Below are 26,284 nucleotides of genomic sequence, written 5' to 3' on the forward strand. Positions count from 1 at the left end.
ACCCAGCCCCTGCTCAAAACAAGATCCCTGATTGATTTATGGTATAGTAGTAACAGGGTTCATACCCAGGAGGCACCTTAATTGGGGAGGACAGGCTCGTGTTAATGGCTGGAGCGGAATCCGTGGAATGGCATCAAATACATCAAACACATGGGTTCCATGTTTGATACCTTTCCATTTGCTCTGTTCCGGTCATTATTATAAGCCGTCTTCACCTCAGCAGCCTCCTGTGGTTCATTCACATTTTGACAGATGGAATTTCATGACTTTTCCATGACCAACCATTAGCAGTGTTTCTATGTACATAATGTATAAAAAAAAAAAGTAAGTGGAATGTGGTATTAACACCGGGAGGCTGCTCTCTGATCCCATTGACAATCTTCTGTAGTTGTGCAAGGCACTTAACCAACAAAGTAAAATACCAGGAAGGCAACTGAATAATACTGGATGTGCATTTGATCAAGCCCTGTTCAAACACATCAGAGGCAGTTTATCAAGGCCCGGCTGAGCAGCTCATTTCCAAAATGTGCTTTGTTAAATGGGGACTGGAATAAAAGCCTGCACACCCACACGTGGTCTGCCACTGCGAGAACGATCAGCTGTCCGTTCTGTCTTAAGCGTCTCACAGTACGGACTTTGTCATTTATTGCCCTGGCCACATCTGCAGTCCTAATGCCTCCTTGCAGCATGCCTAAGGCACAATGACGCAGATGATCAGGGACCCTGGGCATCTTTCTTTTGGTGTTTTTCCAGAGTCAGTAGAAAGGCCTCTTTTAGTGTCTGAAGTTTTCATAACTGTGACCTTAATTGCCTACTGTCTGTAAGCTGTTAGTGTCTTAACGACCATTCCACAGGTGCATGTTCATTAATTGTACTTGGTTAATTGAACAAGCATGGGAAACAATGTTTAAACCCTTTACAATGAAGATCTGTGAAGTTATTTGGATTTTTACAAATGATCTTTGAAAGACAGGGAGAGAGCGGGATGTTTCTTTTTTAAACTTTTTTTAAACTGAGTTTATCTTAGAAGTGTTTACTTTGCAGGCTGACTAGCAGGGGCAGACTAGCCATCTGCCCGAAGGGCTGGTCCATTTTTAGCCGTGGGCCTGCCTAACTACTTTTTATGATTTTTTATTATAAATTATCTGACTAATAATGGGGGCCTCAAGGGAAGAAAACGGGCTGGTTTGGGGGCCTCATGGAAATAAATTGCCGATGTGTTACAAACGTCAGGGACGATTTCTGGTCCCAGTCCGCCCCTGCTGACTATCATCTATTCAGTTGCAATGTCCCATACCATGGATGCCCAAGTCAACTGGAAGTATCTACAAAACAAGTTTTGAAGCCAAATAATCCAAAAGAAAAGCTACATCTAATCTTTTTTCCTAAAATTACTGTTCGCGATTGACAAATTATTATTTTGATTCACATTCGGTTTGATTGAACAAACACAGGCACTCTCAAGTGTCATTCCAATCCTGGCTGATATGCAGATTTTTTTATTTGATTGATCAAATATGTAAAAACTGTGCCTAAATAAATTAAATGAACAAATTATTAAATACAGTTCCATGACTTTTCCAGGCCTGGGAAACACCATTTTGAAATGGACTTTTCATGATCATAAAAACCCTGTAATAACTTGGTATTATTTTATGATGGTTGCTTAACCCACTGAAAGAGGTCAATCAGATTTGACAAATTAGCAGGTAACACATTAAGTCAGGTGGAACCAGCCTGATCGCTGCGGCTAGGTAAAATTAACCTCATCTAAAAAGTTATTCCTCCCTGATTCAGCGGTGCAGTCTAAATTTCTGTCAGAAACTACAGACAGTTAGGTTGCTTCTCACTCTAGCCATATTGTCAAAGGTAGACTGGTATGATACAGGCTGCGTCCCAAATGGCATCCTGTATAGACAGCCCCCTCCACAAAAGTATTTCCTTCAGTCACACAGACATCCCTTCACCCCCCCCCAGGCTTGCACTGTGCAGGGTGGCTAAGATGATGGCATCACTTCTCAGAGTCAACGTTAGATAAACAACACCTTCACTGAAAGAACACACCATTGAGCATATCCCAGATTCTGCCAGTGATGGCAAAACAACAAACGAACCATGGCTGGCACTTCAGAAACCTATTCTGTGTCTTTACAATAAGGAACCGTTAGTTTCTTTAAATGTCCGGATATAAAAGCTTGAGAAAAGACTTGTGAGGAACAAGTTTGTCCCTTGTCTCGTCTGGAATCTTGCAGGGATACTGTCAAACTGTTATCTAAATGCCCTCTGGTACATGGATACAGCTGCCTGAAAATAAAGCCCTTTAACAGTTCTCTGGACACTTAGGGCCCTCTTGAATCAAATCTGATAATGTGCTTGCTGGGATAAAACAAAACATAACACAGAAAGATATAGAAAATTGAGAGCCCTTAAATCTCCTGCCTCCAATAAATAAATACATTTTAAAATGGTGTTTATTCATTCACAATTCACATTCATTATTACACAAAGGGCAATAAACATCAAATAATAAAAAACATATTTGAATAGAAAATTAGATTTAAAACAGGGAGCCCTATGTCCCCATGGAGTCCATTGTAAACCATAGGCAGGTATCGGCCCAATCCTAAATGGAGCCCTAGAACCTTCAGCTAATGCACTTGTGCAGATCTGTGAGAATTCGATTTGTATATGCAATATGGTGACACTTCCATCTAGCCTATCAAACAGTAAGGTGGAGTTATTACCATATTGATTGCACCTTTCAAATCCTCTGCACAATTGCATACTGGCTTAGGGGTCCATTTGGAATTGGGCCATCCTGTGATCCTTACATCACTCCCCACCGTTGGCGGCCATCTTGTTGGTCTCCTCCTTTCCTGTCAATGTCCTCTTGCTGATGCCGCTGAAGTACTTTTCCCTGAAGGCGTTGTGGCCTTGGTACGGGCTAAAGTGAGGGTCTGACAAGTGGGCCAGCGCATCTGTCTCCTACAGAGAGAGAAAAGACAATTCAGCCCCATAAACCAACGACAGAAAGTTCTTGGTACAATTATACCTCTTAAAATTGTAAGAAAAGTGTGAGGGTTTGCCTTCACAAAGTGGAACCAATTCACCTACAACCTCGGTTCAGTAAACAAATGTAGCGTCATAAAAATGCCTTTGAACACAGGTGAAGGAAGAAAGAAACCAGATGATATCAGACCTCTGCCAGGTATCCCATTAAACTAACCAAACAACCACAGGACAAAATTCTCACCTTGTATTCCTCTCCTTGCCATCACAAGCTCAGTGTAACAATAATAAATGTTAGCAGAGTGTTATGTTCCTCATATTTTCCTGGTTGGAGCTTTAGCCAGGTTGTTAGGCAGTGTTTGGAAGGCCAGCAGGCAAGAAAGTGTCGGGGCGGATGGACAGTTGGATGGAGCGGGAGGAATGAGGAGTAACGAGGTGCCGGGGATGCAGAGTGCTAGAAGAGATGACTCCCCAGCTGGCCTGCCATTCGTCAACGCCACCTCTCTCTGTTGGCCCTGGTTACCACTGCCAGGCAACCTGTCCTGGACCTAGAGATGGTTACCCTCAGTCCCCACCACATCCAAGAGCAATCCCAGATATGAAGCTCCTAACACTTCCTAAGGTGCCATATAGAAGGGATATTCAAGAACCAGAGGGTCAAAGTTTTCCAGGTTCTTTTCTACCTGGTAGTCCTTGATAGGCCTAGAGTTCACACACCTGTCCCAAATCTGGACATTTCCCAACACGACCATACACCAAACCATTCAACACAGAATAGGGAAGCACAGCAACTAACTTCAAAGTGCTCTGTGGTAGGAGTTAAAAACACAACCATCACTTCTGAATGGAAGCAGTTCAATTCACACAAACTGACACTGCAGACTCTCACACACACCCAGCGCTGCTGTCCCATGTCATAGAGACATTGAACCACTGAACACTTCCTATTTCCCACTGAGTATTTAAATACTCTTTTACCGTCATAGCTCATTCTAATAATTATACTACTGTACTTTGTATTTAGTTACTCTATTTATACACACACAACATATTTATTTAAATACTGGATTATTGACAGCTCACTAATATATTTACTGATGTACATATCATTCTTAGCACATCTTGTGTAAACTGTTCCGGTGTATACGTACAGTGCCTTCGTAAATTATTCAGACGCCTTGAATTTTTCCACATTGTTACATTACAGCCTTATTCGAAAAATAGATTTTTTTTAATGTCCTCAGCAATCTACACACAATAGCCCATAATGGCAAAGCAAAAACGGGTTTTAAAAATGCAAATTTACAGAAATACCTTATACACATAAGTGTTCAGACCCTTTGCTATGAGACTCGAAATTAAGCTCAGGTGCATCCGGTTTCCATTGACCATCCTTGATGTTTCTACAAGTTGATAAGAGTCCACCTGTGTTTACTTCAATTTATTGGACATGATTTGGAAAGGCACACATCTATATAAGGTCCCACAGTTGACAGTGCACGTCAGAGCAAAAACCAAGCCATGAGGTCGAAGGAATTGTCCATAACAGGATTGTGTCGAGGCACAGATCTGGGGAAGGGTACCAAAACATTTCTGCAGCATTGAAAGTCCCCAAAGAACACAGTTGCCTCCATCATTCTTAAATGGAAGAAGTTTGGAACCACCAAGTCTCTTCCTCAAGCTGGCCGCACGGCCAAACTGAGCAATCAAGTGAGAAGGGCCATGGTCAGGGAGGTGACAAAGAACCCAATGGTCACTCTGACAAAGAACCCAATGGTCACTCTGACAAAGAACCCAATGGTCACTCTGACAAAGCTCTGAAGTTCCTCTGTGGAGATGGGGGAATATTCCAGAAGGACATCCATCTCTGCAGCACTCCACCAATCAGGCATTTATAGTAGTGGTGGCCAGATGGAAGACACTTCTCAGTAAAAGGCACATGACAGCCTGCTTGGAGTTTGCCAAAAGCCACCTAAAGGACTCTCAGACCATGAGAAACAAGATTCTCTGATCTGATGAAACCAAGATTTAACTCTTTGGGCTGAATGCCAAGCATCACATCTGGAGAAAACCTGGCACCATCTCTACAGTGAAGCATGGTGGTGGTGGCAGCATCATGCTGTGGGGATGTTTTTCAGCCGCAGGGATTGGGAAACAAGTCAGGATCGAGACACAGATGAACAGAGCAAAGTACAGACAGATCCTTGCTGAAAACCTGCTCAGGACCTCAGATTGGAGCGAAGGTTCACCTTCCAACAGGGCAACGACCCTAAGCACAAAGCCAAGACAATGCAGGAGTGGCTTCTGGAGAAGTCTCTGAATGTCCTCGAGTGGCCCAGCCAGACCCCGGACATAAACCTGATCACAGGATCTGCAGAGAAGAATGGGAGAAACTCCCCAAATACAGGTGTGCCAAGCTTGTAGCATCATACGCAAGAAGACTCGAGGCTGTAATCGCTGCCAATGGCACTTAAACAAACTACTGAGTAAAGGGTCTGAATACTTTTCTAAAATGTAATATTTCAGTTTTATTATTTTTTATAAATGACCAAAAATCAGAGGATATAAAACAAAGGAATAACAATACAAACTGAAAGACTAAAAAGCACACTAAGGAAAAGCAGAGCTGAAAATGTGTGTTTTAAGATCCCTTTTAAATATGTCCAGTTTCAGCCCCCCTCAGGTTCTCTGGCAGGCTATTCCAGAGGCTGGGGGCATAGTCTTCGTCCTAAGCTTTGGGACAGTTAAAAGGCCAGCGCCAGAGGACCTGAGGGACACATAACTAAAAAGCATGTCTGACATGATTTTGGGTGCACAATCATTCATTGATTTAAGAACCAATAGAAGAATCTTAGCATTTATTTTAAAACTCACAGGCAGCCAGCGCAGAGACTTTAAAACCGGTGTAATGTGCGCTCTTCATCTGGTCTTGGGCAGTACCCGTGCTGCAGCATTCTGCATGTTTTGCAGTTGACCAATGGCTTTCTTAGGTAGACACGACAGAATAACATTACAGTAGTCAAGCCTGCTGTAATAAAAGCATGGATGAGTCTCTGTATCAGCCTGATCAGCATGTAGTTACATTTGAATTATGTGTGTACTTGCTTGACATTGTACTGAATTGCAAGGAGCTGGTAACATAACCATTTCTCTGCACCCGCTATAACATCTGCTAAACTGTGTACGTGATCTCATTATGAACGGTAGCCTACATTCTCCAGCTTTTGCAAATCCTTACCTCTGATTGGATAAATAGTCATTTCAGTTTGAGACTGAACTTTGGCTTAAGATCACATCACAACATATGGAAAACGGGGAGACGGGCCAAGTTCACGGCCCAGTCAGGAAAGCCTGTCTTGATTTGATTCTTACCATTACAGCCTCTAAAGCAGAAGCCTTTGAAGACTGGGTTGAGCAGCATTGCTGGATACAGCCTGCCAGGAGGAGACTACGGAAATGTGATAAACAGTTGGGTCCCAAATTGACACCCTTGATTAAAAACAACAATGACTGTATAAAATAAATAGTTCAAATGCTCTACAAACCTGGATGCATTTTCAGTTACTTTAGGTTGTTTCAGATGATTTTGTGCACAATATAAAGTAATAGTAAAAAATGTAGTGTGTAGTTTTACAGGCGCAGTATTTGAATTATTTACTTTACAGTCATTATTGCTCATCTTTATCAAGGTTGTCAATAATTTGACGCCACTGTATACCGTGCCTTCAGAAAGTACTCACACCCCTTGACTTATTCCACATTTTGTTGTGTTACAGCCTGATTTGGCTGACCCATCATATGCACAATACCTCATAATAACAATCGTTTTTTTAGAACATTTAGCAAATGTAATGAAAATTAAATACATAAATATCTAATTGGCATAAGTATTCACACCCCTGAGTCAATACTTTGTAGAAGCACCTTTGGCATGTTCTCCCATCTTAGCCAAGGAACTCTGTAGTTCGGTCAGAGTGGTCATCGGGTTCTTCATCACCTCCCTGACCAAGGTCCTTCTTGCCCGGTTGCTCAGTATGGTCAGACGGCCAGCTCTAGGTAGAGTCTGGATAGTTCCATATTTATTCAATTTTCCAATGATGGAGACCACTGTGCTCTTGGAAACTTTCAACGCTCTAGAAATAGTTGTATACTTCCCCAGGTATATAGATCTACGAACAGTTCCTTGGACTTCATGGTATAATTTTTGCTCTGACATGCACCGTCAACTGTCACCTTATATAAAACAGGTGTTTCTTTCTAAATCATGGCCAAACAATTGAATTTTGCCTTGACAGCTTTGCACAATTTTGCCACTCTCTCAACCAGCTTCACCTGGAATCCTTTTCCAACAGTCTTGAAGGTGTTACCACATATGCTGAGCACTTGTTGGCTGCTTTTCCTTCACTCTTCGGTCCAACTCATCCCAAAACATCTCGATTGGGTTGAGGTTGGGTGATTGTGGAGGCAAGGTCATCTGGAACCAAACATTTCTAATTTGGACTCACCAGACCAAGACAGATTTCCACCGGTCTAATGTCCATCGCTCATGTTTCTTGGCCCAAGCAAGTATCTTCTTCTTGTTAGTGTACTTTAGTAGTGGTTTCGTTGCAGCAATTCGACCATGAATGCCTGATTCACACAGTCTCTGAACAGTTGATGTTAAGATGTGTCTGTTACTTGAACCCAGTGAAGCATTTATTTGGGCTGCCATTTCTGAGGCTGGTAACTAATGAACTTATCCTCTGCAGCAGAGGTAATTCTGGGTCTTCCTTTCCTGTGGCGGTCCTCACCAGTTTCATCATAGAGCTTGATGGTTTTTGCGACTGCACTTGAAGAAACTTTCAAAGTTCTTCAAATGTTCCGGGTTGACTGACCTTCATGTCTTAACGTAATGATGGACTCTCGTTTCTCTTTGAGCTGTTCTTGCAATAATTTGGTCTTGGTCTTTTACCAAATAGGGCTATCTTCTGTATACCACCCCTACCTTGTCACAACACAACTGATTGGCTCAAACGCATTAAGGAAAGAAATTCAACAAATTAACTTTTAACAAGGCACACCTGTTAATTGAAATGCATTCCAGGTGACTACCTCATGAAGCTGGTTGAGAGAATGCCAAGAGTGTGCAAAACTGTCATCAAGGCAAAAGGTGGCTACTTTGAAGAATCTCAAAAATAAAATACATTGATTTATTTAACACTTTCTTGGTTACTACATGATTCCATGTGTGTTAATTCATAGTGTTGATGTCTTCACTATTATTCTACAATGTAGAAAATAGTAAAAATAAAGAAAAACCCTAGAATGAGTAGCTGTGTTCAAACGTTTGACTGGGACTGTATGTAAATTAGATATTTCTGTAGACGATTGAGAGGGGGAAAAAAAAATCGATTTAATCCATTTTGAATTCAGGCTGTAACACAACAAAATGTAGAATACGTCGAGGGGTATGAATACTTTCTGAAGGAACTATTTATCTATATATAGTAGCATGCTATGAGATATATGTTCCAGGTTTGGGGCACTGGGAGTCAGAGACAGATGCCAGTGTGTGTGTGGGTGTATGCGGTGATTCAGACAGGGCTTGCCTTTATGGGAACAATTGTGTTTTGAAGTGAAGAGGTTGTCAAATCCAAAGATGGATTATTTTCCATAAAATGTGTGATTAAGTAATTTATGTGCTGTATATAAAAAAAGCCAATCATAGCCAGATGCTGAGGTTTATGGCAGACCTCGAGGGAAGCACCATCGACATCCCCTTTAACTGTGTTGTTTTGCGCGTGTGTATGTTTAAAGAACACAGACCGACAACACTCATAGTACACATATGTGCATGCTTGTACATACAAACATGGCACAAACATATTCAGTGGCACGCACGGATACTTTACTTTGTAGATACATGCATGTAATTCATAGTAAGCACACCACAGCATCATGAAAACCTACAATTATATAGTGTTGCAATCATATTCACAAAGGGATCCATCTACCTTTTCGAAATGAGTGATGTTCCACTCAAACGCATGAACCCGCTCGTATCAGCAGTCACACACAGGGTAGACAAGTACAAAAGCATATATACGCACACACCAGACAGACGGACGGACACCCACCTCTGGTTCCTTGATCTTCTCCATGGTGATGAGACGTCTGGAGGTGTGGCTGGAAAGGGTCTGTTCACAGTTACTGACCAGTCTGAGACAGGCATTCAGGGGCACCATCTCTTCACAGTACCTACACACACACACACACACACACACTCTACTGGTGAATCATTATGGTTGAGTACATTCTCAAACAGCTGGACCTGTACTGTAAAGCATGAACTAATACATCTAAAGGGTTGATGGGTCCAAATCATCCTTCAAACCACAATATCTGCATCTCACCATACACTCACCTGCAGAGTAGACCAGCCCTAGCCTCCATGTAATCCCCTCAAAATGACACTACATCCAGGTCAGGTCAGCTCTCTCTCCGTTAAACTCAACCCAGATCAACTCTCTCCTCACTCCCTCTCGCTCACTCTCTCTATCCTCTTTCCCGATCCCAACTAGGCCAGTTCTCTCTCAGCTCCAAGCCTTTACTGACAATGTCATGATCTGACTGAAGTGGACAAAAACCATGGTGAAAAAGGTGAACTAGATTAGATTTAAGATATTGGGAAAACGTATTCTTGTCAGGAGCACTGTGTGTGTGTTCGCGCGCATGTCGGCAAAGCACCAGGGCAAGGTACTGTATTTATTAGGATCCCCATTAGCTAGGGTCAAAGCTGTAGCTACTCTTCATGGGGTCCATGAAACATGATATTAATAGACCATTACAGCTGAAGGACAGAACTACATAAAATGACATAATACATAACATTAAATCGACAGGTACAGAACTACATCAATTAAAAATAAGGATACACACTTTCATATTCTTTTGCCTTAGCAATCCATGCAACATATTCAAATGGCTCCACTACAGTCATCCATTTTTATTGAGTTGCTTACTGCTACAACTGCAGCTCCTCATCCTAACTTCTCAGAACCAGTTGTTCTGTAAACACTAGCGAGAATCTCACAAAATTAGGAACCACCTTTGTCCTTGGTTCTCCCGCTTGACGTCAATACTATTCATAGTAATAATAATGCGATTAATAGATGCTACTGAATGCAAGTGCCTGTAGATTACAGGCCTCTAGTGTGTGTGTGTGTTTGTCAGCACCATGACCAAAGCGAGGTGTTCATTCTACCTGCCAATCACATCTTATTACTGGGTAGCTGGTCCTTCCACATGGGCAGTTTCATTTAAAGATGGGTGGGGCCTTTCAATACAGCTTTTTCCATCTTCTCAGACAAATACAAAGTTGAAACCTCTGTGCAGATGTCCCATAGGCAGGCAGATTGTGGGTCAGGTTAGAGGCTATTTAAGCCCTATAGGCTGAGGTGCATTAGACTAGCCCACCTGCCTTTTATTGCATGGTATACTGTAGGCCAGATAGACATTGTCAAGGCATATTAATTCAATTGTTGTCAAGATGGGGAGAGGCCTGTTTTGATAAGGAGAAGCTCAGCATTCTTAACCACACAACTGACAAAACAAGTCCTACAGTCTAAAGTTGTACCTTGACTACTGCCTGGTAATGTGTTCAGGTGCTAAAAAGAAATACATAATAAATCTACAGCTGCCCAGCAATGTTCCAATGTCAACAAAACGCATGTTGACCTTTCCTGGCTCAAACTAAAATGAGTCCTTAGGACATTCCGGGAAGGTCTGGAGGTTGTGTCAATGTCTCCTGGAGATCCTTAGGACGCCCCCTGTTTGCTGAGGAGATTGGAAAAAATAAATAAATAAAAGTGACGCAGACAAACTGTCTATTCAATCAACTAACATACAGCGCTGACAGACATTCATATTTCACAAGGTATGCAAATAAAAGGTCTCGTCATAGTCCCTAAAGCCAAAAGGAATTCAACACAACACAGTAATATACTGTATGTAGCCATGATAGCATGGAACTCCCTGACATCTCAAATCACTCAAGCAAGCAGCAAAAGTCGCTTTAAAAAAAACTAATTAAACAGCACATCACAGCCCAATGCCTCTGACCTAAATTGCTTGTAGCATCTCCTTCCAGAGCACATCTGGTGTTTTGGTTAAAGATAAGATATGCCCTTGACATCAGGATATCAGGGCCTGCTCAGAGAAAGCAACTGGAAGCAAAACCTCAGTAGAGTAAGGACGTACTGCTCCATATGATATGATAGTCTGGTCAGCTTACTGATGTTAATCAGCAGAGAAAGGTTTTATTGAAGTGAATTCTTATTTTGTGTGTGACGAGTGGATGCTGCTGGGTGTGAGTGGTGCAGGAATGAAAATGCAAAACAAGTTTATGAGAACCAGAGGAAACTCCATATCAAGGGGACTTTATTCATTTTATAAATAAGTACTAAGGCAATGCACTATACCTTAGTTAACCCTTTATGGGTGGTAGACTAACACAATACACTATACCTTAGTTAACCCTTTATGGGTGGTAGACTAACACAATACACTATACCTTAGTTAACCCTTTATGGGTGGTAGACTGACACAATACACCTTAGTTAACCCTTTATGGGTGGTAGACTGACACAATACACTATACCTTAGTTAACCCTTTATGGGTGGTAGACTAACACAATACACTATACCTTAGTTAACCCTTTATGGGTGGTAGACTAACACAATACACTATACCTTAGTTAACCCTTTATGGGTGGTAGACTAACACAATACACTATACCTTAGTTAACCCTTTATGGGTGGTAGACTAACACAATACACTATACCTTAGTTAACCCTTTATGGGTGGTAGACTAACACAATACACGATACCTTAGTTAACCCTTTATGGGTGGTAGACTAACACAATACACTATACCTTAGTTAACCCTTTATGGGTGGTAGACTAACACAATACACTATACCTTAGTTAACCCTTTATGGGTGGTAGACTGACACAATACACTATACCTTAGTTAACCCTTTATGGGTGCTAGAACGTAACACAGCAAATGTTTTGTTTAGTTCATTTCTATGCACTAGACAGGGCGAAGGAAGTAAGTGAAGCCCATCTGATCAGAATTATGACTCTGTTCAATTTATAGGACGGAGTGGAGTGACAAATCTCTAAAATGTCCACAATGCCTCGCTTTGGTCAGTGCTGACACACGAGAGGCCTGTATTTTATAGGCACATCTATTAATCACATTATTATTATTATGAATAGTATTGACATCAAACGGCAGAACCAAGGACACAGGAGGTTCCTGATATTGTGAGATTCTCGCTAGTATTTAGAGAATAGCTGCTTCTGAGAGATTAGGATCAGGAGCTGTAATTCTAACAGTAAGCAACTAACTAAATGGACGACTGCAGTGTAGCCATTATTATGAATACATGTAGATTACGAGAGAGTGTTTGTTTGCATACGTAGCACTTTCTCCTACCAGCACCACACTGACGCTGGGCCATATTTTCACCTTACTGTTTGTCTCCTGGGTTGCTATGGCCACTGTGGAATACAGGCCTCTGATGTGTTGTGGTGTGTGTGCGCGTGCTTCAGGGAGCACCGCAACCAAAACGGGTGTTAATTCTACCTGCCAATCACCTCTTATTACTGGGTAGCTGGACCTTCCACATTGGCAGTTTCATTTAAAGATGGATGGGGTCTTTCAATACAGCTTTTTCCAACCTCAAACAAATATAGACTTGAAACCTCTGTGCAGATGCTAAGTAAGCAGCACAGGAGGCTGCTGAGGGGAGAACGGCTCATAATAATGTCCGGAACAGAGCGAATGGAATGGCATCAAATACATCAAATCAAAATGTATTTGGCACATGTGACAAATACAACAGGTATATAGACCTTACAGTGAAATGCTTACTTACCAACCCTTAACCAACAATGCATTTTTTTTTAAATACCCCCCCCAAAATAAGAAATAAATGTAGCAAATAATTAAAGAGCAGCAGTAAACTAACAATAGCGAGGTAATACACAGGGGGCACCAGCACAGAGTCAATATAAACCACGTGTTTGATACGACTCAAATAATTCCGCTCCAGCCATTACCATGTGCCACCAACCTCATGTGATATGCAGACTGGGGGTCAAGTTAGAGACCATTTAAGCCCAATAGCCTTTATTTCCTGGTCAAGGCTCTAAGGAGCATGTTTGCGCCTAAGTTGAAAAATGTAGGAGCACACAAAGAAATTTAGGAGCACAATGAAATATATTTGATGTAACAAGCCGTTTTCTTTGTAGCAATAGTGCAAGGCTGACGGGCATGAATCTGCACTCAGTGTATTCTCCATGCCACTCAGGGGCTGCCGCACAGTGAAGTAATCCTTGCAACAATTATCTTTACATTTTTTGGTGCTATGGTGCTCCAAATAATAAAAAAAATATCAGGTCACACAGCAAATTATTTAGGCGCATATGCGATTAAATGGTCGCACTGTATATACCCTGATGGTATACTGTAGGTCAGATAGACACCGGCATTAAGCACAAGGATCTGTCTCTCAGTAAGGCAGCAGCAGGAGTGTTATAGACAAAAGGAAGTCGATAACCCCTTAAACCAACCATGGGAGTTCAAACCCCATGAGCTTCCTGTTAGCTTTGCACTCTGCTTCATTAGCGCCGTCTGGCTTATGACTTTAACCCATAGAGAATGATAGACACATCTAGTGACCAAAAGGCCATCTTAGCATTGGCAGCGCCATTGAGGGCTTCAACCACGCTTCAGCCATTTTAAAGTAGTCAACTCGGTGGGGATTCCTATGGGTTGTAGCCTCAATGGCGCTGCCCATGCTGTCACAGACACTATAATAGCACAGATATAGAGGACTCATCTTTATCTCTATGCTTTAGCCTCTGAGATAATGGGTCTGGTTCCTGCCAAGGCGCTGCAGCAGAGAGGAAATGGCAACAAACCACACTGCGGCTGGAAAAGTCTTGAACTAGTTCAAATTTAAACACAGTATCACAGGGGGGAGAGAGAGAGAGAGCGCAAGAGAAAGACTAATGAGCTTGAGAAGCCACAGAGTTAATTGAAACACTGAAAGGCAGCTGAGGCACAGGGCAAGGCGGTGCTCCTCATGACGACGGCAGAAATGTTTTAATTGGCCGGCTTGGGGGACCTCATTGCCTAGGCCTGTGACCAGTGTTAGGGGACCTCGTATTGGCCTGCGTCTGGTCCGACCCCAGCCCAAAACAACACAACAGTAACACAACACAGCAAATTGTTTTTTCCTACAGCAGCTGCACTGCAACCCCCCTGTGACACCAGTGTTTACAAACAAGCATGTTGCTCCACAGTCCTGTCCCCTTCGACCATTTAGTCACCCTGTTCTATCTCAAAGGTCCACCGCAGTAACAGTCATTGGCGACATCTAGTGGTGTAGTATATCGCGCTCTCTCAGGACAGACTTAGGACCACCTAAATCTAACCAGCTAAGACATCTACTATTAATGTTTCAACAGTGTTACTAACCAACTTTGTGCAATAACATTTTCTCTCAACTGAATTCCCACCTCTACCAAAAACCCACATGCCTTGTCTTATTAGCATCCCCTAAGTCTCTTGTTCATAAACTTTCCCTTTTCTCTCCATATATTTTCTTTCTCTAAGACTTCTTCTTTGCTCGGTAAATGTGGAGATGAGTGGAAGGGTCAGAGCAGGCCCAACACAGGGGTATTTTTGTCCTGATCCAGTCCTGACATTCTGGAGGTCATGACTCCTAACTGATACTGTGAGGACCTCCAGCCCAACCAAGCCTGGGTGCAACCCGGCCTTTCTCCCTCCTTCCCGTCACCATAGCAGGGTGACAGAAACCCAATAACCCCCCGACAGCCTCCCAATCCCCAGTGTGGAGCCCACAGATCAGGACCTGGAGACAGGCTGTGTTTGGTCGGTGTCAGCATGTCTGGCCTCATGGGTTTATTTTGGCACTCTGCACTGAATGAGACAGGGTCAGGAACTGCTACGTAGTTACACACCCAGAGTGAGGAGAAGAGCAGAGCACAGGCACAGTCAGTCAGACTGAGGCACATAGTTGCACAGACTCTCTCTCGCTCTCTCAACCACCAGTGCTAAAGGCTGTAGCCCTCTCTCCTTTCCCTGTCTCAGCCAGTCAGTGTGGGGAACTCCAGTGTGTGTGTCACAGACAGTCAGGGGGAACTGCTGGAGGTGAGCGGGAGCTGTAATAGAAACATCACAGGGCTGTGGTGTATGGTCTGGTCTCATCTTCCTGATACTCAGACCCTGCCCTGTAATCAGTGGCCAGGAGTCCCAGGGGCCTGTATCCTGTCTGTGGTCCACACAGTAAACCAGCTGTATGGAACAATACACCCAATATACCTCAGGACACCTGCACACTGACCAGAACACCACTAACCCCAGGCCTGGGACAGAGAATGAGATGTGCTGATGGGAATAAACACCTGGTCCTGACAGAGAATATGATGCTTATGAGGGGAAATGGTGCAGAGAGAAAAGCCCTCATCTAAACTAGAATGCTTTGTTAATCAGTTCTAGTACAGTAGCAACACTTCATCAGGGTGTAGGCTAAATCACCAGTGTGACTGTGGCCCTCTAGTGGTTTAACAGGGTAAAGGGGAAAAGATAACAGCATGTATCAGCAGGAAAAACTGCTGACTGGTGAGGTTGACCCTGTGTGCAATAAGGTCTTATCAAATGCTGTTTGTATCTATTCGACATCACAACAGTGCTATTTGGTTTACACATAGAAGAGGGAGACTGCGTAGACAATACATCTGTGAGCTCAAACCCATGTAAACACCATGAAGATACAGTAGATTCAACAACACCAGATGTGAATTTGACCAATTCAGACTATAGAGCTTTAACAGGAAGTGCTGTATCCAGGGACCACAGATGGATATTAACCATGTACCTATATGTAGATAACTCTGGTGCAATACTGGTGTTGTTGTGAATGGTCCCTGACAAATAAACAAACACAACATTACTCACTCTGGCCTGTAGATTGGTAGCCAGTAGACTAGCCGCCCTCCGATGACCAGGTGTTGAGCTGAGAAGTTTAACAGGTCAGTGAATATGTCACTCAGGTGGTAGGCCATGGAAACGGGGACATGGCTGTCTCCAACGCTGGATGAAAGGTAAACACATCTTCACTGTTTACACACTGATTTAACATAATCTGAGAGGACTTTATATCTCTCTAGTGTATCTATTGCTTGCTTGCAAGTTTTACAGGCTGTCTTTTTCAAAACTGAGCAAATATACAAAGCACTATAAACAACACTGAGACTCAAGAGGAAGATGAAGACGTACTAGTCTTCAGATGGCTTCACACTGTTTACACTGTCCTTCTGAGAGCCTGTTCTCCTGGTTGACTCCCGAATCCCATATGGGGCTGAGAATTAAACAAACACACACAAAAATGAAAGATAAGAGATTTGAACAGATTTAAATCTGAACAAATCACAAAGAATGTGGACTTCAACAGACTAAGACGTTTTACTCGTGCATGGCTGTACAGGAGACATTACTGGATGGAGGACCCTACATGGGAAGAGAACACACAGAGCTCTAGGATAAGAACGTACGGTCAGTGATGATGGCGTCAAAGAGCACTCCGTCCCTCCAGATAGGCTTGGAGGCGTCAGACACAAGGACGTCCACATACAGCTTCTCTGAGCCATACTGACGCAGGTTGGCTCTGATGTTCTCATCTGGACCCCTCCACTTCTGGTTCTTACGACTCGCTTTTCCTGAAAAACAAACCAAAATACTATTATACAGCAATGCACTTGGTTGTAATTAGGGCCGGGATGATAGCAGTATCGCGATAATCGTTAGTTTTGTGGCTAGGAAACAAAACACGAAGCGGATTTAACCTCTTTAGGAAAACAGCTCGAATGTTGAAAACATTATGTCATCGAGATTCACATTTATTTATTTTCCAAGCTATAGCACACAATATTTTACACACAGCAGGTGTAAAAGGACCAGTAGAGTTTGATCTATTTCTTATTTATTTTTTGGCATGGGAAAAAATAGAGATACGTGATATGATTACAACTAGGACCGGGGGATACCAGTATCAAGTGTTAGGCCTATAGGACAATGCAATTGGATTTGAGCGTGAAAATGAGCACAGAAAAAAATAACTATTTTAAAAGATGATAGAAAGAGCATAAACAACATAATGTTCATAATATAAAATGGATTAACATACTTGCCAAAGAACAAGATATTTAGCTCTGGGTTCCAAAATAAGAGAACGTAAAGAAGGCCATTTCTAGGATATTACCTATCCCATGGATGGTGTTGTAATCAATATCCGTTCCACAGACATATGCACCAAAATGAGAGCATGCAACCAGGAGGCTACCTGAGGGAGAAAGAGAGAAAAAAATATATCCAATAAGCACAGACTAGCCTTGGGTTCAGCTAAATGCAGTGTATTTCTGCAAGCGTCAGTTCAAAGACCAAAAGTAACTTAACTCTTACCAGTCCCAACGAAGGGGTCGTAGACCAGGTCGTGAGCCTTGACCCTGGCGTGGTTGGCCATGATAAAAGACAACCCAGCGTCCATACTGGTGTTACCTATGAAGTGCCTGTTCTTCACACTGTGAGAGCGAATCAACTCACGCTGGCCATCTGCAATCTAAGGAACATACAGTTGATAAAACAAGATCAAATATAGGCTTATCTTTATCATTAAATGAAACAGTGCTTCTCAACCTGGTACCTGGCTTATACACGGGGGACTTGGGAAGACTCATAAGGACATAGGCCTCATAATAAGTTTCCCAAGAGGGAATACTTCAGGCAGACCAAAATGTGATTGGCAACCAAAGAAGGTTAACAACCACTGTGGTAAATAACGTTCATGAGTTATAGTAATTACTCATTTGTATACTGACACAGAAATGAAGGAGCACACAGCACACTGACTCACCCATCTCCCAAAGTAGATGTAGAGGGGCTCGTCTGGGATGTCGTTAGGGTCAGTTCCATAGTCCTCCAACAGACAGAAGATGTGTTTAGGGTTCCGTAGATTGACCCTTCCCTCGAAGGAGAGATATTCCATTGCCTTGGGGAGGAAGACCACAGGGTAACTTGTCCAGGTGCATACTGCTTATCAGTGCCTGCCTTTAACACAATAGGGCAGTAAAAAAGGTAGAGTAAGTTGACTTTTCTGGGATCAATCTTAAATACAAATTACTGGGAGCAAGTCAAGTGTATCATACTCACATCGATCTTCTTAATTCTATCTTCGAACTCTAGAGTCTTGTTGAAAGTGTAGACATTGATTTTGTATGTTGAGTCTTTCTGTAGGAAGGGTGACTGTTGGGAGCAGTAAAGTTACACACATTAGATACTCCACATGATTAGTTTGCCCTCTATTTAGATGTAATCTAATTTCTCACAAACCATGTTCTCTGTTGGATATTTCAAGAGCGAGTTCCTGAGTTCACTGTGCGTTCTGCCATGACCCCACAGCTCAAATGCAGACCTAGGTGATAAACAAATAACCACAAAAAGGTCATTACAATTTACTGTGACATTCAAGTTGAGAATCATCTCAGAAGAGAAGGGCTGATGAGCAATGCTGCAGTACCCCTCTAGCTCTTTTCATTGCAACTCCATTGTTGATTTGTCTCACTTACTTTGCACAAACAGTTCTGGCCATGATGCTGTTGACATCTTCCTCTGACAAGCCATTCAGGAGCCAGAATGGAGACTGGGGAGAATAATTACAGAAGATTTTAGGATTTGAGAAGCCTATGCATGGACAGCTGATAATGGTCAACTCCTCCCTTCATTGGTAAAGCTATCAGGCTAATAATACATATAGACACTAACGTATTTTACCTTTTCTTTGAAGTTTTCACCTGGATCAAACGGTTTGCCCCTGAGGGACAGCAGCGACCTAATCTCCTGTAATGTTACGATGGACAATAAATAAAATCAGAACATTTCTGAAGAATTCAAACATGACAGCTTGTAGATAGTAACGTTACTATCGTAGCAAGCTAATGTATGGGAGAAATTCCGTAATGAGACACCAACATCTTTAGAGATAGAAATAAATAACACAACATTTACAGTTTGACAGAGAGGTACGACATTTATATGCATACCGGTAGCCTGAAGTCAACATTGTCGTGGGCCAGATGTATCAAATATTGCAGGCATATTCTGCTACAGTGGATCGCCATGTTCGAGTTCTTAGGCAAAATACACCCGGCTTAAAACTGCGTCCCCGCGAATAGTGGTTCCTGTCTGTTTCAAAATAAATACCACTTTACCAGCAATGATTGTGCATTAAATGCATGTATTTTGTCAAAGCAAAATTTAAATTTAAATGTGTATGTTTTTGTTTTGTCATTAACGTCTAAATCATTATGTGCTTATTATTCTGTATAGCTGCCACATAACTGCTTCATAAATGAGGGTGCATCATTTTACTGTAGAGGGAGCTAATGATCCACCAACTAAACATATCCCAGGGGTAAACGCTTTACTTCAGAACACCGCTCACTGACAGGGCACGTGACACCTCCTCAACGATTGGATCAAAATTTAGCCGCCTGCATCATCACCACATTGTCATTGGCTACTTTGGATGCCTATCAGTGTTTTTCACTGTTCCAATGAAAAGTTCCATAGCATGGATACAATGTTGCTAACAGACACAAGTTCCTCAGGCTACATCAGTGTTCGTGACAAGAAGTGTTAAGGTACCAAAAATCAAATATCAGGACCAATGTCAGCTATTCATAACGGGTCGACACGGACAGAAGAAGAAAATCTCGGAATAATCAATACATCGACTTTGACATTGTAGCAGTGACACTTGTCACCTTACCGTATGTATGTCACTTTCAGTTTACAGATGTGTGCCTTACTTTGCATTCCTATATTTCTTGTAATGTGAAATTAATTTGTGCGAGATTAATTCATTGTTTTTCATTTATAACTCAATCTGGAACAGGGTATCATGTACCCTAAACATTTGAGGGGTCACAAAGTATGTGAGGATAGCAGTGGGTGGTCCCCTTCCAGAAGTTGGCGAATTTAGCAGCTTTTTCCTGCAATCTAGAGCCACAATCATTATGCTTAATTCTATGTAAAAAATATGTTTATTTTACTGCATATCTAAGCATACCTCTAGAGCTCTCTGTATCCTCCTGACTGGTGTTTTGTTTTTTAAGAAACTAAATATATATATCTGCAGGTCTACTAAAATCTAGGTAAAAGATTCAAAGGAATGTGAGTTTTATTCAGTACATTTAGTAATTGCTAGCTTTTCTATAGACTACCAACCTTGCCAGCAGGCATGCCAGCTAAGATAGATAGACAAGCTAGCTACTCATAACTTGATTGATAGCCTGAAATTGGTAGCTAGTTATGAGGTTGGGTGATTGGGAACCTATCTGGACTAGCTAAACCCAACTTCATAAAATTGCTAGGTGGCTAGTAGTATTACAGAGAAACAACAAAATATTTGACAAAAAAGTTTATAATATATACACTCAGCAAAAGAGTATATGCAACATGCAACCATTACAAAGATTTTACTGAGTTACTAGTCACAGATACCTTAATAATAAATGTAGGGGCGTGGATCAGAAAACCAGTCAGTATCTGGTGTGTCCACCATTTGCCTCATGCAGCGCAACACATCTCCTTCACACAGAGTTGATCAGGCAGATTGTGGCCTGTGGAATGTTGTCCCACTCCTCTTCAATGGCTGTGCGAAGTTGCTGGATATTAGCGGGAACTAGAACACGCTGTCGTACACATCAATCCAGAGCATCTCAAACATGCGCAGTGGGTGATATGTCTAGTGAGTATGCAGGCCAAGAACTGGGACATTTTCAGCTTCCAGAAATTGTGTACAGATCCTTGCGTCATAGAGCTGTGCATTATCATGCTGAAACATGAAGTGATGGCGGTGGATGAATGGCACAATGGGCCTCAGGATCTCATCGCAGTATCTCTGCATTCAAATTGCCACCAATAAAATGCAATTGTGTTTGTTGTCCATAGCTTATGCCTGCCCATACCATAACCCTACCGCCACCATGAGGCACTCTGTTCAAAATGTTGACATCAGCAACCTGCTCGCCCCCACAACACCATACACGCATTCTGCCATCTGAAATGTACAGTTGAAACCGGGATTCATCCATGAAGAGCACACTTCTCCAGCGTGGCCTTCGAAGGTGAGCATTTGCCCACTGAAGTCAGTTACGACGCCAAACTGCAGTCAAGTTAAGTCCCTGGTGAGGATGACGAGAACCCAGATGAGCTTCCCTGAGACGGTTTCTGACAGTTTGTGCAGAAATTCATCAGTTGTGAAAACCCACAGTTTCATCAGCTGTCTGGGTGGCTGGTCTCAGACGATCCCGCAGGTGAAGAAGTCGGATGTGCAGATCCTTGGCTTGAGTGGTTACATATCTGCGGTTGTGAGGCCGGTTGGACGTACTGCCAAATTCTTTAAAACAATGTTGGAGGTGGCTTATGGTAGAGAAATTAACATTAAATTATCTGGCAACAGCTCTGGTGGACATTCCTGCAATCAGCATGCCAATTGCATGCTCCCTCAAAACTTGACACATCTGTGGCATTCTGTTCTGTGACAGAACTGCATATTTTAAAGTGTCCTTTTATTGTCCCCAGCACAAGGTGCCCCTGTGTAACTATTATGCTGTTTTATCAGCTTCTTGATATGCCACACCTGTCAGGTGGATGGATTATCTTGGCAAAAGAGAAATTCTCACTAAGAGGTACAGTACCAGTCAAAAGATTGGACATGCCTACTCAAAGGGGTTTTCACATTATTTTACTATTTTCTACATTGTAGAATAATAGTGAACACATCAAAACTATGAAATAACACATATGGAATCATGTAGTAACCAAAAAAGGGTTAAACAAATCAAAATATGTTTTATATTTGAGTTTCTTCAAAGTAGCCACCCTTTGCCTTGATGACAGCTCTGCATACTCTTGGCATTCTCTCAACCAACTTCACCTGTAATGCTTATCCAACAGTCTTGAAGGAGTTCCCACATATGTTGAGCACTTGTTGGCTGCTTTTCCTTCACTCTGCTGTCCAACTCATCCCAAACCATCTCAATTGGGCTGAGGTTGGGTGATTGTGTAGGCCAGGTCATCTGATGCAGCACTCCATCACTCTGCTTCTTGGTCAAATAGCCCTTACACAGGCTGGAGTGTATGTTGGGTCATTGTCCTGTTGAAAAACAAATGATAGTCCCACTAAGCGCAAACCTGATGGAATGGTGTATCCCTGCAGAATGCTGTGGTAGCCATGCTGGTTAAGTGTGACTTGAATTCTAAATAAATCACTGACAAACCACCATCACACCTCCTCCTCCATGCTTGACGGTGGGAACTACACTCTGCGTCTCACAGACACAGCGGTTGGAACCAAAAATCTCTAATTTGGACTCATCAGATCAAAGGACAGATTTCCACCAGTCTAATGTCCATTGCTCGTGTTTCTTGGCCCAAGCAAGTCTCTTCTTATTATTGTTATCCTTTAGTAGTGGTTTCTTTGCAGCAATTCAACCATGAAGGCCTTATTCACACAGTCTCCTCTGAACAGCTGATGTTGAGATGTGTCTGTTACTTGAACTCAGTGAAGCATTTATTTAGGCTGTAATTTCTGAGGCTGGTAACTCTAATGAATTTATCCTCTGCAGCAGAGGTAACTCTGGGTCTTCCTTTCCTGTGGTGGTCCTCATGAGAGCCAGTTTCATTTTAGCTCTTGATGGTTTTTACGACTGCACTTGAAGAATCTTTCTAATGTTCTGGGTTGACTGACCTTCATGTCTTAAAGTAACGATTGTTGTTTCTCTTTGCTTATTTGAGCTGTTCTTACCATAATATGGACTTGGTCTTTTACCAAATATAGCTATCTTCTCTATACCACCCCTACCTTGTCACAACACATCTGATTGGCTCAAACACATTAAGAAGGAAAGATATTCCACAAATGAACTTTTAACAAGGCACACCTGTTAAATGAAATGCATTCCAGGTGGCCTCATGAAGCTGGTTGAGAGAAGTGTGTGTGCAAAGCTGTCATCAAGGGAAAGGGTGGCTACTTTGAAGAATCTCAAATATAACATATATTTTGATTTGTTTAACACTTTTTTGGGTTACTACATTCCATGTGTTATTTCATAGCTTTGATGTCTTCACTATTATTCTACAATGTACAACATTTTAAAGTAAGGAAAACCCGTGAAATGAGTCGGTGTATCCAAACTTTTGACTGGTACTGTATATATATTTTTTTTTAAATACAGGACAGATCTGAGGGGGCACGTGCCCATGTGCCTCCTATGGGTATGATACCTCTGATCTGGAAGAACTCTCACCTTCATCAGAGCATTAGTAGGATGATGACCTGTTATTATAAACTATATTAGTTATAATAAAGTTATCATAACTTTATTCAGGGTGTAATTAAGTGTTTAAATAGGCTATTTGTGATGAGTACTTTGCCTCCGTAAATTAGAAATAGGCCTAGGCTACCATACACAGACATGTAATTGTGCTCTCAACAGTTGTTCATTAAAACTTTTATTACACCCACAGAAAATGAACTATGTCTAAAAGTGGACGGATCACTTAATATGTACAAGACATCTGAGACACCACCATGGAGAACAACGATGACAGGACAGTGTGTGTGACATCAGTGAAAGGGTTAAAGGACAACTGGCAGAGATGGTCCAATGAGCACCAGGAGTACCAGAAAGACAACCCCTTCAGTAACGACCGGGGGGCTATGGTGAGTGCGACTGCCCAGCAGCAGAGGCTCCAGCGGGACCAGGATGGCTACGGGAGGCCCCTGGAGGGCTCCTTGACAGAGCAGAGGGGCCAGAACGCCCACATCCACATCAGCCGGGAGGTGGAGGAGCTCTGCCAGGTGATCAGGGACATCGGGGAAAGCTGTGGGGACGGAGGCGGCGAGAAGAGACCTGTGGTGACGGTGGAGTTTGGGAAGCTGTTTGAGCACTATGTGAACATCTCCAACAAGGTGGTGGGGATCCTGCTGAGGGCCAGAAAACAAGGCCTGGTCAGCTTTGAAGGGGAGATGCTGTGGCAGGGGCAGGATGACAGGGTCCTCATCACACTGCTACAGTCACCAGGATGAGATGACAGGGTCGTCTCTATGCTGCTTCAGTGACCAGGTTGATGCAGCTGACGGACAAGGCGGTAACCAAGGCCCTGTCCAGAAACATCCCCTAGCCCTTAGGCACTCATGTACAGTAGTTGTGAAAGGATTGGCTAGGTTTAAGCAATATGATAAATTACATTAGGTAGCAAGGTGCAGCTACAACACCTGAAAATAAAAGAGAGCCGCACACTCTAGGAGCTCAGATGCAAAAATGTAATACCAACGTTTCGACAGCCAAGCTGTCTTCATCAGGGTATAATCACAAACACTGCGGGATGACTCGTTTATATAGTGTCAAAAGACACAGGTGTCTGTAATCATGGCCAAGAGTGGCCTAATATCATTGGTTAATAATCAAATATTAAAATATCATACAAACAACAGCATACAAACAACAAATGGAAAGCATACGATCATAGATTCATTTGACTACACAAGTTTACAAACAATTACAATGGCAAAGTCATAATAATCACAAGAATGGCTTCAGATCAAAGTCTACGTTGAGACCGAAGGGCGCAAGGGTCTTTCAATTCTTTCAGATTTACACCTGCACCTAGTAGGGGTAGTTGTTTCTGGACAGGCCCCAAGAGAACCAACCTGTGGCAGCAGTGACATGCAATATGGTGCTGTAGGATGAACCTGAGCCTATTGGCCTGAATGGACCTTGCGTTGCATTCCCAGTTACACCGCTACACTGTAATCTACATAGCGTTTACAATGTTCCTTAGCAACCTTTGTAATTAGACACAGAGGAAAGGTGTACTTTTTAGGGCACAAATACAACACACTGACACTGTAGGCTTATGTTAGAAATGCTGGAAGGAGGCAATGAAACTGCATACATGGTTGACAATGTAGCAAAATGTACCACCATTTTATTTACATTCAGTAGAAATAGCACATCACTTTTTGGGCCACTGGAATTTGTGGAATTCACACTGTACTAAATTCACATTGTTCAATTTAACAAGGGTTGTTTGAGGAATGCTTTTGCAGCTACTTGCACTCATAACACAATATGATGAAATATACTCCAACACTTTACTAATTATTTTGTCACCAACTAATATACTTTATTCCGCACATACACACACAAACACACACACACACACACACACATGTTTACAAAGGAAAGCACTGATGTTTTTCAATAAAGTCTTCCAACAGATCACCAAAAATGACTGTTAATTCATGATAAATTGCATTAGAATGATAGGTAACACTTTATACTTTTTATAAGGCATTAGAAAAGGGTCATAAACATTTATATCAAGTCATAAAGCCTTAAAACTGCATACTTTACATTAAGTGTTACTGAATGATGTTTCCCATTAATGAGAGACCAGGAAGGAAATCTAATACCCTAGTGGAGGCAGCAATGCATCATTTATTTAACCTAACCATGAACAACCATTTATATAAATACATGTTGAGATTTCTTTACAGCGACACGTCAACCAATAAATACAAACACATGACGCCCTCAATTTCATGCAGCAGCATACAACTAAACATACATTACATAACCGAAAGGTTGCTAGATCGAATCCCCGAGCTGACAAGGTAAAAATCTGTCGTTCTGCCCCTGAACAAGGCAGTTTACCCACTGTTCCTAGACCGTCATTGTAAATAAGAATTTGTTCTTAACTGACTTGCCTAGTTAAGTAAAGGTCAAATATATATACATTTAATAATTACTTTGTTGAGTGTTCCATCGGGCTGCAGTGCATAACAAAATTAAGAATCACTCTCCAACATTCCTAATAAAATAACACAGTTAATGTAGAGTATTGTGTTAAATGAATGTGTGACTCAAGAAACAATTGTTTATGGATGACTGAGCTCCTATTATGCATCTTGATGAATTAGTAATGTAGGTATTATTCAGTGAATATATTAAACCTCCACACTCCAGTGTACACTTCCATTTTACTCTTTGATCGTATATGATTGATTACCATTCATGCAAAACAGTTGCTTTTCTGACCACTTGACTGAGGCCTAAAAGAGCTCATACTTC

The 26,284-nt window shown here is 42.1% G+C and overlaps 2 protein-coding genes across 5 annotated transcripts; one reads left to right on the forward strand and one right to left on the reverse strand.

The window, feature by feature from the left end:
* Nucleotides 1-2,453: 2,453 nt before the first annotated feature.
* LOC112247757 (tRNA (guanine(10)-N2)-methyltransferase homolog) lies at nucleotides 2,454-19,297 on the reverse strand. 2 transcript variants are annotated; one of them, XM_024416577.2, is made up of 13 exons: nucleotides 19,184-19,297; nucleotides 18,915-18,980; nucleotides 18,710-18,783; nucleotides 18,474-18,555; nucleotides 18,294-18,386; nucleotides 17,998-18,132; nucleotides 17,547-17,703; nucleotides 17,347-17,427; nucleotides 16,640-16,804; nucleotides 16,365-16,446; nucleotides 16,044-16,178; nucleotides 9,126-9,246; nucleotides 2,454-2,985 (listed from the first exon to the last, which is right to left on the reverse strand). In XM_024416577.2, the coding sequence occupies exons 1-13, from the start codon at nucleotides 19,259-19,261 to the stop codon at nucleotides 2,833-2,835; spliced, it is 1,422 nt and encodes a 473-aa protein (XP_024272345.1). In that variant the 5' UTR covers nucleotides 19,262-19,297; the 3' UTR covers nucleotides 2,454-2,832. The 2 variants fall into 2 exon arrangements, with proteins under 2 accessions (XP_024272345.1, XP_024272346.1); XM_024416578.2 differs by lacking the exons at nucleotides 18,474-18,555; nucleotides 18,710-18,783; nucleotides 18,915-18,980; nucleotides 19,184-19,297 and having other exon boundaries at nucleotides 17,998-18,191.
* A 382-nt stretch (nucleotides 19,298-19,679) lies between these two features.
* LOC112247759 (actin-binding Rho-activating protein) lies at nucleotides 19,680-24,525 on the forward strand. Of its 3 annotated transcripts, none has more exons than XM_024416581.2 (2): nucleotides 19,680-19,916; nucleotides 23,676-24,525. In XM_024416581.2, the coding sequence occupies exon 2, from the start codon at nucleotides 23,740-23,742 to the stop codon at nucleotides 24,235-24,237; it is 498 nt and encodes a 165-aa protein (XP_024272349.1). In that variant the 5' UTR covers nucleotides 19,680-19,916; nucleotides 23,676-23,739; the 3' UTR covers nucleotides 24,238-24,525. The 3 variants fall into 3 exon arrangements, with proteins under 3 accessions (XP_024272349.1, XP_024272348.1, XP_024272350.1); XM_024416580.2 differs by having other exon boundaries at nucleotides 19,680-19,912; XM_024416582.2 differs by having other exon boundaries at nucleotides 19,684-19,783.
* The last annotated feature ends 1,759 nt before the right edge of the window (nucleotides 24,526-26,284 follow it).

The sequence above is a fragment of the Oncorhynchus tshawytscha genome, linkage group LG23 (assembly GCF_018296145.1).
Source record: "Oncorhynchus tshawytscha isolate Ot180627B linkage group LG23, Otsh_v2.0, whole genome shotgun sequence".
Taxonomy (NCBI): domain Eukaryota; kingdom Metazoa; phylum Chordata; class Actinopteri; order Salmoniformes; family Salmonidae; genus Oncorhynchus; species Oncorhynchus tshawytscha.